Raw genomic sequence first — 16,500 nt, 5'->3', positions numbered from 1 at the left:
CAGTGTTTTTCAGGCCTTATGTATACTCCTAAAAAGTTCATTTAAATTTAATCCAACAATCCAAATTCAGAGATCATTTTGGATGGTTATTATATTATTTACTATCCTTCTTTCTTCATTGTTGCCTATAAATTTGATAATATATCTTCTCCAGATGAGCATAAGACAAGGCAAAGAACAAAGCCACTTTCCACAATCAATAACCTTTGGGTAGATAGCATCATTCAAAATCAAAACCATGTTAATTAACTAATACAATCAACTAGTGGCTGATTCAATTTTCCTTCATCTTACAACCAAGAATATTTTTTAAAAAATGACTGCACCAAAAACTAAGCTTAGGTCCAAATACATTATATTGTTACTAATCTACCAAGAGCATCAGAGAATAATCAAAGTTCCTCTGACAGTCTATTTTTAGCAAACCTATTCTGGTTCATTGTTAACCTGTTTTCTTCAAGCTAGTCATAAACCATCCTTTTTATTTCTTGTTCTAAAATCCTCTAGAATCCTCTATTCTTTTAGCACTCCTTGCATTCCCCTAAAACTTTTTAAGACCACAAGTAATAACCATAATTTTAAGATTTTGCAGTCAGTTCCTTTTATAAAATGTTTTAACTAGCCCAGAATACAGCCCATTTAACCAGATACATTCTTTCTCCACACTCATATTGGTTTTATGTCCTTCCTAGCAATATTTGCTTTGTTATTACTATTAGTGGTGGTGGTGGTGGTGGTTGTTTACTCTTCCTGAATAAGACTTAAGGAATTTTTTTCTTCCCCTAACGCCAATCACTATTATTACACTTTCCTTGGTTACCATTTTAAATGTAATATAAAAAACCCTTTTGGTTGGTTATACTTTATGCAACCCTTTTGGTTGCTTAGCATATTTTTGAAGTCTCAGCTCATTTTCCTGATTTTAAAAAGGTTCATCTTCTATACTTCACTATGGCAATCTTAGCTCTTTGCTTTGTTTTTAAAGCAGCATGCATATCACACCCTGGCCGGGTGGCTCAGCTGGTTGGAGCATCGTCCTGTACACAGAAAGGTTGCAGGTTCAATCCCTAGTTGGGGCATGTATAGAAGGCAACCAGTCGATGTTTCTCTCTCTCTCTCTCTCTCCTCTCCCCTCTCTCTAAAAATCAGTGAACATATCCTCCTTGAGGAAGGATTAAAAAAAAAGTAGCGTGTGTACCTTTGAAGAGTTCATTGTATAATAACTCTAAGGATCTTTTTCTATCTGAAAAATATCAAAATTACAGTTTTATATAACTCCTTAAAATATTCTTCCTTTTAGGAGAAATTTATACTGTAGAATCATACTGATCTTCTCTCTGATAAAGAATCAGAAAAACTTAGATTGTTGAAATAAATTATAAAATATATATACAAAACCACTAAGCAGTTCTTAAGAATTATGCTATAGAAGATAAAGGATGTTCGTGATTAAGTTTTGGGTTTTTTTTTTTTTTAAGGTATGGGTTATATAATGGTACATACAGTAATATACCAAAATCATTTTAAGTGTATATATATGTGTGATTTTATATTTTTATATATAACACAGAAAAAAGGTTATATGCAAACATATTAGAAGTATTTTTCTTCAATCATAACATTTTATTTTTTCCATGTGCTTTTCTGTATTTATCATATTTTATGTAATAAAAGATGTCTCATTTTTACAACACAAGCATTATAATTTTAAAAGAATCAGCAGAACCAGAGGAAAATACTCTTATAAAGTACAATAAAAAAAGGTCTAGCTGGAGGTTTCTGCTTTTATAACTCTATTACTAAAACAAGCTCAGAAAAGCATTTCTGGACACCACACCAAAAGCCAGTACTAGGTAATACTAGTTAGTCAAACTATATAAATAAGTCATTACAACCATCAAGATGGCCATTCAAAGTTTTAGAAATTAAATGGGGGAAACCACAAGAACTTCCTCACATTTCAAGGAAAGGATATAGTTATGAACTATTTAATATTTAAATACATTAAAAATAAAATAATTTAAAAATTATTGTATATCCCCCAATATCCCTACAAAATGAAGGATTAGTAGAATAGGGGCAATGAAGACCAAAAAAAAAAAAAATCGAAATGTTTTAAATTGTTCTACAATTTCCTAATAAAGTAAGCTATGTCACCTGTTAAATATTTAATATTTAAAATCTCATAATAAGAACAATTATCTTTATTTAGAAATTTTGTCTGGTTGAAGATCAATTTGCAATAATCCAAAATGCCCAGAAACTAAAAAAAAGGGTAATATTAACCAATTAAAACCTTATCTTTCAAATATATTTGGTTCTGTAAAATACTACTACATATAAGTGGTTTAACTAATCCTAATTCATCTAAAAGTAAAAATATATTCACCGTCTTCTTTAGCACATTATTTCAATTATTCTATTTCTCCATATATAGCTTCTTCAAATATATCAAAAATATTATTTCAAAATTAGTCTTTCCTTAAATGTTTTGATATTCATAAAAAACAATACAAACATAATGCATTCTCAAGTCACATGAACATTCTACTAAGACTTTAAACGAAATAAAAAAGAAAGCATCAAACCAATAAAACCAATATGCACATTTATTTTAAATAACTTGCCATTTAACTGACCATTAAGATATATGATCTTTTACATCCAGAAATGCAAATGAGCATAATAAACAAAGGCCAAACGTCTCTCAATCTCACTCATATACACACATGTATAGAATTATAACCCAGCAATATCATGTAATAAATGAATACACACCTTACTTTAGTATATGCCAAGGCAGACACACAAAAACAAGAAAAAAATTTTGAAATCAGAGCATAAAGGGACTCTGCTTTTTCAAACAATGCAGCACTGAAAGCCAGGTCAGCATCCTTGGGCATTACTAGGAAACTTTAGCACATCTGATATTTCCATCATCTTCAAGATTCCTCTGAATAATCAGAAAATTTCCCAGTCTCCCCCTACCTCACCTGTCCAGACTTCCTTTGGCTTTCTTCCCTCTACTGTGTAATGATGCTATTGTGGTTATTTAGGCTTTAAATGTTCAGAGATACAACCCCCTCTCTATATTAATTCAGTTCATTTTCTCACAGACACTGACTCAGCCGTGGGTTGTGCAGCACTGACGTTTCTAACCAAACAGCATCCTGTGAGCTATGATCGTCCCATTTCCCCATCCCTGTGCAGTGATTGGCTATTGTAATTGATAGACAGGCTGAAGAAAACTCAGGAGATAAGAGCTTAGTGATATGAAGATATGTTGCCAAATGCCATCTGTAAAGCTAATTCTAGCTCTGCCAGCTTGCCAGATTTTAGGAAACTAGGATGCAGCTTTTTTTTTTCTTTCAGTATTTCACTGTGTATCCATACTAGACAGTAAAGCCTCTCTTTAAAACCAAAGAGAAAATATTATTTGTACTTTAAGAATTCACTCAAGGACTACTCTAAAACAACAAAAGTTTTCCATTTCTAACTGCTGCTGGGACTACGGAGTGACTTAAAAGGCAAACTGGAAAGCTCAATCTTCATGCAGTCTCAGAAGAAGCAGGCATGCGTATTTCTATGTGGAAATGAAACCTTGCGGCAAAGTCTGATATTGAATATATGATGCATTTATCTTTAGTAACCTGAGCAGACTGCAGATCTGAGTTTTTAAATAGTCAGATTCGACCCAATTTATATACTCAAGAGCTTTTGGCATATTGTCAATCTAGACACTTTAACATTAATTATACAGAAAGGGTATTCTTTCTTTCTTTTTCCTTTTTTAAATAGCAAAAATGCCTCTATAATTTTTTTAAAAGTTGTCATAATTCAGGCCATATATACTTCAACTGAAATGATCTTTAATCTCTCAGCAAACTACTAAGTCCCTCTTATACAGGTAATAACTACAAAACTGAAAAAGTTCAGTAACTTTTGTAACAATGTAATTCATTTGTATGCACTAAGCACCCTGAAGTCTATATCCAGGTTAGCTTCCGGTCTTGTCCTGCCTTTTATCAATATATCACAGTGTTATACATATCAGATCTACATACAAAATAAAGCTCAGAAAATAAAGTACATTAGTTATATTTGATGAAAGAGAAGCTGTAAGGCAATGCCCACCAAACTCTCAAACCTAAATGATAGGCACATATAAAATAGTAACTATTACTATTATTTTTATATTCAGCACATTTATTTTCATCCTTGCCAGTAGCAAAGGAGGAGGCGGGATCAAAGGAAAAGATGAATAAAGAGGCTATTCTAAATTGTGAAGAGAACAAATAAAAAATAAATTTAAATAAGACAACTTTTTAGGTTAACTACAAAAACAGAATCAATAAAGTATTCTTATTTCTTTACTGTTAAAGATGAATGTTTGTGTCCCCCGTCATATGTTGAAATGTATTCCCCTCGAGGGGATGGTATTTGGAGATAAGTGATCAGGTCTTGAGGGCGGAGTCTCCTGAATGGGATTAGTGCCTTTATAAAAGAAACCCCAGAGAATCCCTAGCCCTGTCCTCCAAGTGAGGACACAGCAAAAAAGAGAGCTGTCTGAACCAGGAAGTAAGCCCTTAGCAGATACGAAATAGGCCAGCACCTTAATCTTGGACTTCCCAGCCTCCAGAACCAGGTAAAATAAATTTCTGTTGTTTATAAGCTACCCACTATGTGGTATACTGTTACAACAGTACACCTAAACAGACTGAGACATTTACTTTTTGTAAATTTAAATTCCCAATTCTATTTGAGGTGGCAATGTGCCCGCCCACCTATATTTCTCAGCCTCCCTCATCCAGACATGACCATATGACATAGTTGTAGCCAATGGTTTATAAATAGATGACTTGTGGAAATTACTGAGAAATTTAATTTCCTGGTATCAGTAAAACCCTTTCCCATTGTGCCATTCTACCTTTACTGGAAGGTGGACATAACAACTGAAGCTACAGTAAAGCCATCTTGTGATCATGAGGCAAAGCCAAGAAAATCAAAGACTTTTGATCTCAACATCCTTCAACTACTAAATCTACATCAGGCATTGCCTACCTGTGGACTTCTTATGTACAAGAAAAATAAACCCCTAACTTAAGCCAGTGTTTAGTTTGGTTTTCTTTTAATCAGACATCTATAAATAAAATATGCAAGACTCAAAAAAAGGATTAAAGCAGGCAGAAACATAGATCTGCCATTTACAAGCTGGATGTGGCCTTGGGAAAGTTTATTAACCTCATTCTTTCCAGCTGTCAAATGGAAACAAGTAATACTATTCAGAAAACTCTACCTTCAAATGCAGTCAAGATATTCTTCAGAAGATCCCTGGTAGGAATCTACCTAATCATCCAAAGATTAGCTCAAGTCTCATTTTCACAGATTCCTTCTCTGAACTCCTCTTTTACTATAACTCACTACCATAGTTTAGTGCCCTACTGTTCACTAATTACTCCATATGTGGTTATTAAAGTATCCCTTAGTGATATCCTGACAAACCTGTGAATCTCTCTTGAACTGAGTGCAAGTTCTTAACAACATCTGCTGATTGTTAGTATTTAAAACTTCTCAGCCATAACTTATTATCAGCTCAAAAAACACCATTTAAAAAAAGCCAAAGTGTGCATTTTTTAAAGTAGCCTAAATATGTTCCTAAATACACAGAACAAGAGGTCACAAATTAGGTTAAAATAAGCTCAAAGGGTTTCACGATTTTTGCACTAAAAAAAAAAAATCCCTGTACAGGTATTTATTTTCTATGCTGCAGGAGTCTACCTAAAAAGAGCACCATAAAGTTACTGATGCTATATGTGTTACTGAAATAACAGCAATGAAAAAAGTATTGTTAGTTTTTATGAATTTTCCCATTGTATGCATGCAGCTTTTATAAAACAGCTTATTTTCACCCTATCACCAATTCATATATAATACACTACTGTGCATTATACATCAGCAGAAAAATATTAAGAACTAGGAAGAATAACATACTATTCACCAGAAAATAGGTACACAACATAACAGATATAAATATAGCCCCCACACTTAATGAGATAAAACCACAATCTCTTTAATCTCAAAGACAAAATAATTATCCATGTAAGCAGGACAGAGATAAAGAACTAGAGCCACAATCTGCTGAAGGACACACACACACACAAATGAACAAACAAACCCCAAAACACTCGTATCACTGGTATGTACTTATAAATTAATGAAGTCAACTCAACATTTTCATTTTATACCTCACCACATTAAAAGTCCATAATGAAGGTAGACATCTTATCAGGAGACTTAAACAGTACCAGCCACTCTATTTTCTAGCAACAGCATATAGTTTAAAAGAAACTGAATTATTTCTGTAAAATTACCAAAAAAGTGCAATATCACGGCATTTTTAAATTCTTTTTTAAGAAAGCTGATATAACCTTTCAGTATCAGGAGAATTTTACATTCACGTAAGTTAAATGTTCAATATCCCTTAAGTAAATATTCATAAGGCACAACCCTTTATGAAAACATGCTTGTGTACCTGCAATAAATGTGAGGTTTATGAGCTAATTAACACCTCAAAATATCAGATCACTTTAGTGTCCTAAATGAGGTGGTCCTTATTATGCCACAGAGCACAAAATGAAAGCTTCAAAAATTATAAATGGGTCAAAACTTTTGAAATAAATCTTATTTAATGCATCAAACTTTAAATGAAACAGTCCAGTCATTGCAGAAAGACTGATTGTCCCATTAGGATCAGGACGACAACACAATGTATATTCACATAGTGAAAAATGCATGGAGGCAAAGACTGGAAAGCGCCTATAAATTATCTCATATAATCTATACACAATGTACTTTGAAAATAAATTCCCAGTAGGGAGTTTTAAATACAAAAAACTAAAATGTCTTGCCAGAGTTCCCAATTAAATTAAATATTGCATTTATTCATGGGATTAACTAAGGAGTTTTAACATTTTACAAACAAAAATCAAACAAATATAAATATAAGAAAAGTAAAAGAAACATTTCTCTAAAAGTAATTTAAGGAGAAATGCAAACATTCGTAATATTTTGTAAACCCCATCCTCTGACAGGACTTGCCACAACCAAATGCAGTTTAGTTCTTTATAAAAATCTATTTGATCAGAGCTTTGATATGTGAAATACATACTTTCTACCTACCTTGAGTGTTTATAAAGTCTACGAGGTCTAAAATGCAATTTCCGATCCCAATTCTCTGGATCACTGGAGTTACTGTCATAAGGATGAGGCCGTCCTGCCATCCCACTTCAAGTCTCTCACACTACCGCTCTGAAAGCACACATGTAGCACCCATAACCTACATAAAAAAGTAGTGTTGACCTTTAAGTCTGCTCCGTGCAGAATGAAATAGTCACAAAATTTTAAATACTTTTCTAATATTAGTGTGACATTTTTTTAAAGTGATGAACAAGATTAAAAATAATAGACATACAAAATACCACAAATTTTATTAAAATAAACATCAATGCCTTTTTAGGTACTTTTCATTTGATTCTTCTATTAAATTTGCTACCGTTCTATTCAACAGTTTAATAACGTGCTATTTATATTTACTAATATATTTAACTACCATCTGGATACCTCATGTTTCCAAACATTAATATGGTACCAAAAAAGGCAAAAACAATTCCAGAAAATTCTTTCAGACAAAATTTCACTTGGAATACATTTCTTAATTACTAAAAGTTTAGATATTTAACAAAGCATCTAGCATCTAGTAAGACCAAAAACCAACATTGTTACTTCTTTAACCAAGTTAAAGACCTTGAATAGAAACTTAACATTTGCCCCCAAATAAAAGTATGTAAGCATCCTGATGTTTTCTTAGAGTGCAATTACCACAAAAATATGGTTTTTAAAGATTTTGTTTTATTTTTAGAGAGGGGAAGGAAGGGAGGAAGAAAGAGAGGGAGAAAAACATCAATGTGTGGTTGCTTCTCGCATGCCCCCTACTGGGGACCTGGCCCACAGCCCAGGCATGTGCCCTAGACTGGGAATGAACCTGCGACCCTTTGGTTCGCAGTCCGGCACTCAATCCCCTGAACCATGCCAGCCAGGGCTCCACAAAAATATTTTATTAACGTGATTTATATACTTTATTCATTTCATATGTGAGATTTGTGACTTATTTCCACAACAGTTGTATGAAAGTATAAGAAAACATGCATAACAGCTGTACAGAATACCTGGACTAAGATTTTAAAGTATATTCACTTTCCAATTTAATCTTCACAATCACTTTACAAGGTATGCATTATAATCCCTATGTACAAGATAGGAACCAGTCTCAGAAGTTTAAAAACATTGCCAAAGTTCCCAATGCTTATAAATGACAGAATTATAAAGAACAATGAGAATTTATGATATAGAGTCTTGATCTTAAAAAATGCTCAGACTGGAGTATTTTGTTCGGAAATAGTAGGTCAGATTTGACTTTTAGAGATTGCAAACACCAAAAGAAAAACCAAATGCAGTTAAACAACCTGGACAAAGTTATATTAAGTCAGTCAAGAACCCAGGTTTCCTGACATCCACTCCTATACCTGTACACTTTCTATGAGCTTTTCCAAGGTGGAGTGATAGAAGGAAGTGAGGAAGAGTTGTGCACAATAGTCAAGGGGAACCCAGAATGGGGAAAAGACTAAACCTTCCTGAGTTTTATAAGGTATTCCAGCATAATTTCACACAAATACCCCAAAAAACCCAAAGATAAACTTGTTAAAATTGTAAGTCTATCTCAGAACTCATTAAGAGAAATACTTTTACTTTAGAGAAACTATTTTTCTTTGTTTATACTTTTTTCCTTAGAGTTACTCAGTATTTTCTTTCAAAAACAACTGAAAATCATGCAAGTGAACATTTTAATAAATATGTAAATAAGTAGGTAGAGCAATGAGTGCAATAAAAATAATAGAAAAGGGAAAGGAGGAGAATTTCATAATGGCTAGTTTAAATTCTAAACAAATTCCATACAGTTTATTTGCTGAATTATCCTGGAAAAGAAACCTATTTCCATAAGGATCACTGAATAATTGAGAATCAATTGCATATTAGATAAACATAAATACTATAAAATTATTTTGAAAACAAAAAATTCTCCAACTCATTTGAGTTTTTAATTATAAAAATAAAAATGTATTTACCAAAAAGGAAACTTTGTAAAACTTCAACTAAATATTATAGCTAGTTAACTGTACTGAAGCAATGAGGCAGAAGAGAAGGGTGAGAAAGAACAAATTAGAGACACAGCAGAAAGTAAGATGTAAAAAAGTGGTCACGGAGCAAGAGAGACACAAAAGGTAAAAAGAATAGTAGGGAAAAATTGATAAGGAGGGAAAAGATGTAGCAAGGCTTAGCCGGTTCTGTTGAATGAGGTTTACAGCATTTTCTCCTTACTTCATAAGTCTTCCAGGAAGCTATTTTAGGCATTAACATTTCTTTACAAGAGCATTTTTCCTTCTCCTAACCCGTAACTATACACTCCTGTGGATAAGGCCCCACAAGTGACCACTGAGGGAAGAAGGATCTGAAACCACAGGAGGCATGCAGTGACTAAAAAAATAAAACCACAAGGAATGGATAAGGTAAATTCAGATGCACGCTTTTAACCATTTTACAGTGGGTGGCACATATCCAGCAGCAGGGAAATTCCAGTATGTCTTCCTAATCAATCTTACAGAAATTAACAAGCATGTATTTTACAACCAGCCACAGGAAAGTAAAGAATGTTCCGATGAAGGCTATTAAAAAAGAAGAAAAAAATCAATTGAAAAATCCTATTTCTCACTCCTTCCAACTGTCAGGGATACATGCACACTAAAAACAAGTAAGACTGAAGTTTGAGATATCTGGAAAAAAATATACCTGTGTTTGTCTATACATACTAGTGAATTTTAAGTGTTATCAATAAGCTATAAATACAAATATATAAAAGGCAAATCACACATTATATACTATTTTGAAATGTCTAATGATCTCTTCTATTTTGAAATGTTTAATGATCTATTTTAGTATGGCACTCTCTGTGCCATACTAGATGACACTGTATTTATCTTCTTTCTTTCTTTCTTTCTTTCTTTCTTTCTTCCTTTCATTCATTCATTCATTCATTCAAGCATTTACTGAACACCTACTACAATAAGCCAAGCAATTTACAATATGCTCAAGCAAGCTGGACGTTGTTACTGTTCTCAAAAAACTAACTCCAATAAGGGAAAAAAAGACTCCACCAATGGTTCCATATGCCACTTCACCCTCTCTCTTACCAAGATAGTTCTTGCACTGTTACCCCACCTTGAAGTCATCCTTGATGTCTCATTCCCCTGTATCAAACCTACTTCAAAATGTTTTGACCCTTTCTTTCCCTTTTTACCCATTAAGGCTATTGCCTGCAGTTAAAACCCTTAACAGCTATCAATAAGCCTCCTGGTTGGCCTCTGCCATTCCATTCAATTCTATATCTGCTCTGCTGTGATGAGAATTATCTCTCTAAAATCTTCTAATAACTCTCCATTTCTTCTATCCAAACTCCTTATCAGAAAAAGTTCCTTCAAAATCTGACACTTGGATCCCCAATGTCTACTTCATATTAGGCAAACTAAAGTTTATTATTGTTTGGATCTCAAAATCAAAAAAATTATACTGGACTACTCAAAACAAAGTACTTAGAAAATGGCACAGTCCATTACTATTTTTAGGCATGATAAAAAAAATAATCTAAATTCTAAGTAATCTAGAAACAATCTTTATACAGGCTGGAACAACTGGGCCTGTTGCCTAGAAACATGAATTCAGGAGACTGCCAAAAGTTAACTGGTAAAAAGGTGATTCAATTACTTCCCCTTCTCTTGGATATTACTACCTAAAAAGGGGGGAGGGGAGAATCTTCAGGATTATAATAACATAAATGTTCCCAGGGACACTATTTTTAGGTAATATAAATTAGCACAATGATCTATAGAAGGGTAAAACAACCTGACAGTATATGGAGACAAGTTACTCTGGTTTATTATCAATGTACTAGGAAGTTTAAATACAAGGCATCCCCACTAAGAGCAGAGTTCCTATAAACAAGAACATCCAGCCTAAGAAAAGTCTTATATGACTTTATTTGAGCCAAACTGACTAACTACAATTACTGGAAAGCAAAAATAAATGGATTGAGAAAATGCTCTGAGAAATGGCAGTTTTGCCACTTATTTTGTACATTAAAATCAAAGGAGTAGAAATGTAAGGAGGGCTACGTGAAATTCATTAGTGGCAGATTAGGGAGGCAGGAGAAAGCAAAGTAGGGAAATCTCTGAGACTGGATAAAAAGCAAATTTTTTTTACACTGGTAGGTACGAGATAGTTAACATTTACAATACACAGAGATGGTATGTGGGCAACAAGATAATAATGTGGTCTCCTGCTCTGGTGTTGGTGGTTGTATCTGCAAAAGAAAATTACTCTGACATTTCAGAAAACTATTATCTTAGATGCACAAAGACAACAGACAATTTCACATGTAAAGACAGACCTTTTGTCAAGGAAGCTACAGGCCTAGGACATGACTAGCCACTATGTCCCAGTTTTAGGAATTTTTACTTTGAGACCACCCTGTGGGGTTACTTTCGGTCTCTGGGTTTGTAGGGCCCTGAGCTTACAGGCTTAGTATGTGCTCCTTTTTCATCCACAAAACCTCTCATAAAGTGAAGAAACAATTACTATTAATTTATACAGATAAATTTTTGATCCTTTCCAGACCCCAAAATAACCTACCAAATAGGTTTAAGAAGTCCAGTTTTATGCTAATACAACACCCCTACAAGCTCTCTTAGGCTTTTCTGGTACCTTATGAAACATCTTGCTACCAGATGCACAAAATAAACAATAAAGCACAAATGCTCACAGACACAGTTCAAAGCTATATGGGGCTTGAAGCTGAGTGTGGTTCCCAGAGAAGGAGCCTGGTGGTCTCACTGCTAGGGATGCATGCTGCCTCAGTAACAGCTTGCTGCAAAACACACTGACCACTATTCTCGCTTTTTGCTTTTACTCATAAAAACAAGTGGAAAAACAATGAAGAGAATAAAATCACATGGTGATAGGGAGCCAAGGACTGCCTTCACCACATAGAAAGCCAAATATCAAGAGGTGTGGGTGGTAGAGACTGAGCAAGAGGTAGCCAAGAAGGCACCAAGCTAGTAAAATGTCCTCGGGTATTCTTTCCTATGTGGAAAAAGACCAAAAGAAGGAGAAAGAGCCCCAGAGAGCAAATAAATAATTTGAGATTTGTGGACTAAAGAGGAAAAACCTGACTTCACACATTTAATTCTGTACTAACTATACAGAACATCTTCAGAGTGTGGACCCTGAGTAAGAAGATGCCTACTAAGGGCTCCTCATGGCTGACTGGGCTCAAATTTTAAAAAGTAGAGCCTAGCAGATGTTTCTACACAAGGGCCTCTCAAGCAAACTGTACTTCAGGGAGAGAAGCCTATACTGGAATTGCCTGCCTGCACTGTGTTTCTGCCATCCCAGCCAGCCCTTATAAAGAAGTTCCTATAATCCTAGTTCAACCTATAGGACTGAGGTTCTCCCCATCCAATCAGAGCTGTGCAGCTCTGACCAACCAGAGCAGATCTATTCTGACCAATCAGGACAGTGCCTTTTGGACCAACCAAACTGCAAGGATTTGGTGTCCTCAGACTAATCAGGGACTGGAGCAGAGACTTCTGTCCATATAAGTCTGCTCCCTCTGGCTGTGCAAGCACACTTTCCCTTTCAACCAGAGACTGAAGGAAGAGAGGCAGAATGGAGCAGACCACACTAGACCAGACCACACCAGAGCAGAGCTGCACCGCCTAGCTGAAGACTGGCCTGGCCCCTGGGCAGCCTCAGAGCCATATTATTCTGTGCTGTATCACCAATGAGCTGTTTGCACTGAATAAAGTTTCTTTCTTCACCGCAACTCAAATCGTGATTCCTGTTGGTATTGAATTGGCACCAACGATCGACTGACAAGAGGAACCTACATGAAGAATTTCTGAAGGGCCAGAAGCTTGAGGGATCATTTAATAAGATTCTTGCCTCAGGAATAAAAAAGACTGTACAACCCTAAAATGTACAAAATAAATGATACCAGTGTAAGATAAATCCTTAAATTGGTCAGAAAGTAAACAATCATTTTTAGCTGCATCAAAGCCTGGAGAGACTGAGTACTACCACAGATAACTGTCAAAGAGAAAGAACAAGAAACAACTTTTAAGAGAAAAAAAGAAAATCTGAATTATAAAAACACATACGCACAACTCTTTAAGAGCACTGGACAAGCCCCAAAGCATATAGGAGTGAAATAGTTCACTCTTGAAAAACTACAACTAGAAGTGAACAGATTCATGAGTTCAGTTTGAAATTTTTATGCTGAGTGCCCTCCTCATCCCCAACAAATACGGTGAAGGAAACCAGGGAGCCACACAGCTCAAAGTGGTTAAGAAAACAGTTGAAGGCTAAAAGTGCATCCAGAAATTTAAGATAGATATACCGGGAGTAAAAGAACCACAGAGAGGTGAGACCCAAAAATCTGAGCATAAATTCTGCTCAATTAACCTACATATGCATGGGGCACCCCAGGTAGCTCTATGGTAGTCTACAGATAAATTCACCCTAGAAAGCTGGTACAAGATCCACAAGTTTGATGCTTTTTTAACCGAGCTCATTCTCCAACCATGTACAGCCCAAGCGTCAGAAAGCTGAAGCCATTACTGGCGTGGGTGTCAGAGAACAGAGACCAACACTGGCCAAGGAGCAAGAAATGAGGAAGGAATCCCCAGAAGTAGAGGAACCACAAATGGTGAGTTCCAAAGTCTGAGTATAATCTCTGCCCCAATTTTTGACTCATCACCAAATTGCACAGGCACAGGAGACCCCTCCCCCCACCCTACTCCCCAGGAGACCAAGTTAAAAAACAAATAGCTGAAAGAAGAATTAAGCACAGATTATCAGCTGCAGTTTGAGCCCAGGCAAGTTAATGGTCCACAAGAAAAAAACTAAACAAACAACAATCCTCGTAATAAACTACAATGTCTAAGTTTCAGCCAAAAACTATGAGATGCAAAGAAACAAGGCAAAAAAGGTGGTCACTAGAAACTGAGTCCAAGTGAGTCCAAATATAAGATTTAACAAATAAACACTTCAAAGCACATATTATAAATATATTCAAACAATTAAAGGTCAGTATATTCAGTGAACTAAGATAACAGTAGCAGAAGGAGATCTTAATAGAGATGTGAAAACTATAAAAAATATGTCAATTAGATGTAGCTGAAAAAAATTAACTAAAGTGAAAAATTCATTAGATGAACATAATAGTAGAGCTATAACAAAAATAAAATCAAGGAACTTGAAAATAGATCAACAAAACTTATCCAATACATAGAATAAAGAGAAAGATGGAAGAAAAATGAACAGATCTGCAGATACAGGTGGGACAACATCTAATGACACAAGATAAAAGGTAACTGGAGTTGAGGCATTAGAGTAAGAAGCTAGGAAAATTCTTTGGAAAGTGGAATGCAGGAAACTGAGACAAGATAATTAAACAAGGCCGAGCAATTAATGACCTTCTAATAAACTGCAAGGTCTTTTTTTACAAAAAAAAAAAAAATTTAATTGATTTTAGAGGGGGGAGAGGGAGGGAGGGGGTGAAGTAAAGAGGGAGCGAGATAAAGAGATCAATTGTTGTTCCACTTATTTATGCATCACTGGTTGATTCCTGCATGTGCCCTGACTGGGGATCTTCCATAACCAAAAACACTTAGGAGCAGATGGTTTGTATCTCTCCTCCCCAACCAGAGCCTAGTTAAGGAGAGAGAGATCAGAGATCAAGCCAGTGCCATTAGTGTCAGCCAAAACCCAGAAATAATAGGGGAATAAATAACAAAAACCCTTGTAAGATTACAAAGGCCCAGAATTCTTAGGGGGGCAACGTTAGAGTAGACAGTTAGTTAGATGGTAATGAAAGAGGGAGCGAACAGAATCAGACATCTGATTAAGCCTGATTAAGAAGGAAAAAACAGCTTTTCAGTCACCCTGAGGAATAACCAACATCTTTCCACCAAAGGGAACAAAACACCAGAAAGACAGCTTTTCAGTCACCCCATCAAGTCTACCCAAGTAATGGGAGGAGGGAGAAAATGGTGAGGGATTTCCTTTTACCAAGAGCATGTATAGTAGAAGCCAAGATGGCACAGAGGGAATTCTTTTTACTGAGTGCATGTGCAGTAGAAGCCAAATGACCAAGCGGGGCTACGAGGCATACGTATGAGAACTAAAATGGTGACCATAAACCAGGGAGGGCACAAGCCCTGGAAAATCCAGGGAAGAGACTGGATAGTTTGAAAGAAAGCCTGCTCTTCCCCAAACCCAAGGAAATATAAGGAAGTTTAACAAAGACCTCAGGGCAACCACTGCCCTCTAGTGTGTCTGCTCTCTTCCCTCCGAGAGAGTACTATCATTTTTCACTTTAATACACCTTGCCACTATCGCTTAAAACTCCTATGTGAATGTCTTTTCCCACGACACCACAGAACCCATTTCTACCAGTAACACAGTCACTACTGATACACATAACATAATGGAATCTCAAAGCATTGTAAGTGGAAAAAAGCCAGACTTAAACAATTCATACCATATGGCTCTATAACATTCTCAAAAAGACAAAAGTACAGGGTTAGAGAATAGAGCAGCCACAGGTTAGGGTTTGGGGCAGCACACGGTAATCCTGGGGGCTCATGGAACTACTCTGGATCTGGATTGTAGTAGTGGTGATTACACAATTGTATGCCTTTGTCAAAGCTCATTGCACTTTACAAAAAGAAAAAAGAAAAAGGAAAACTCATAGAACTTTACACCAGAAAAAGAATTTTACTCAGCATAACTTTAAAAAGTAATTTCAAAAGAGAAAAGAAAAAATCAGCAGAGATGTTTAATACTTGTAAGTATCGAACATACTAGCATGGCATGATGACACCAATTCTTGATCAAAACCCCAAGTCATACTGCCCCCATTACCATCCCAAGCATACTTAATCAATAAGCTATCTTCCCACTGCCAAAAACAACATACAAAACCTTTCAATAATGAAAACTGGTCAGAACTTCTCTACTTCTGCCACAATAGTAAATGACCAAAAGAAGGTTTCAGAATCAGATAAAACTAGTTGTATGACTTTGCACAAGCCTCTTAACATCTAAGACCTTGATTTCCTTAAATGTGAAATAAAGAAAACAACACAACTCTCACTGCCATTATTTTATCTATTACTACTGTAACTGCCAATCAAATTCTTGTAAAGAATTCTTGTAAATGAGACAGGATATTCTAAAAAACACAGTGCTGGACACATTGCTGACTTTTTCTAGTAGACTACTGAATACAAATTTTGCATATGTCATTAGTTCTTTCATCATTTTCTATTT

The 16,500-nt window shown here is 35.4% G+C and overlaps 1 protein-coding gene across 10 annotated transcripts in view; it reads right to left on the bottom strand.

The window, feature by feature from the left end:
• The window catches only part of BTBD10 (BTB domain containing 10), a 76,457-nt gene that overhangs the window by 44,168 nt on the left and 15,789 nt on the right, over window positions 1-16,500 (bottom strand). For 5 of the 10 annotated variants that reach the window (XM_045193988.2, XM_045193989.2, XM_024558763.3 and 2 more), the window contains one exon: window positions 7,180-7,336. The exons of 3 other annotated variants lie outside the window; for them this stretch is intronic. In XM_045193988.2, coding sequence (XP_045049923.1) covers window positions 7,180-7,280 — 101 coding nt within the window. In that variant the 5' untranslated portion in view covers window positions 7,281-7,336. Of the gene's footprint in view, window positions 1-2,778; window positions 2,919-7,179; window positions 7,337-16,500 lie in introns of those variants that run through there. 2 more of the 10 variants (XM_045193991.2, XM_024558767.3) reach the window with 2 other exon arrangements.

Source organism: Desmodus rotundus, chromosome 5, assembly GCF_022682495.2.
Source record: "Desmodus rotundus isolate HL8 chromosome 5, HLdesRot8A.1, whole genome shotgun sequence".
NCBI lineage: Eukaryota > Metazoa > Chordata > Mammalia > Chiroptera > Phyllostomidae > Desmodus > Desmodus rotundus.
This window is presented reverse-complemented; position numbering and strand designations above follow the sequence as displayed.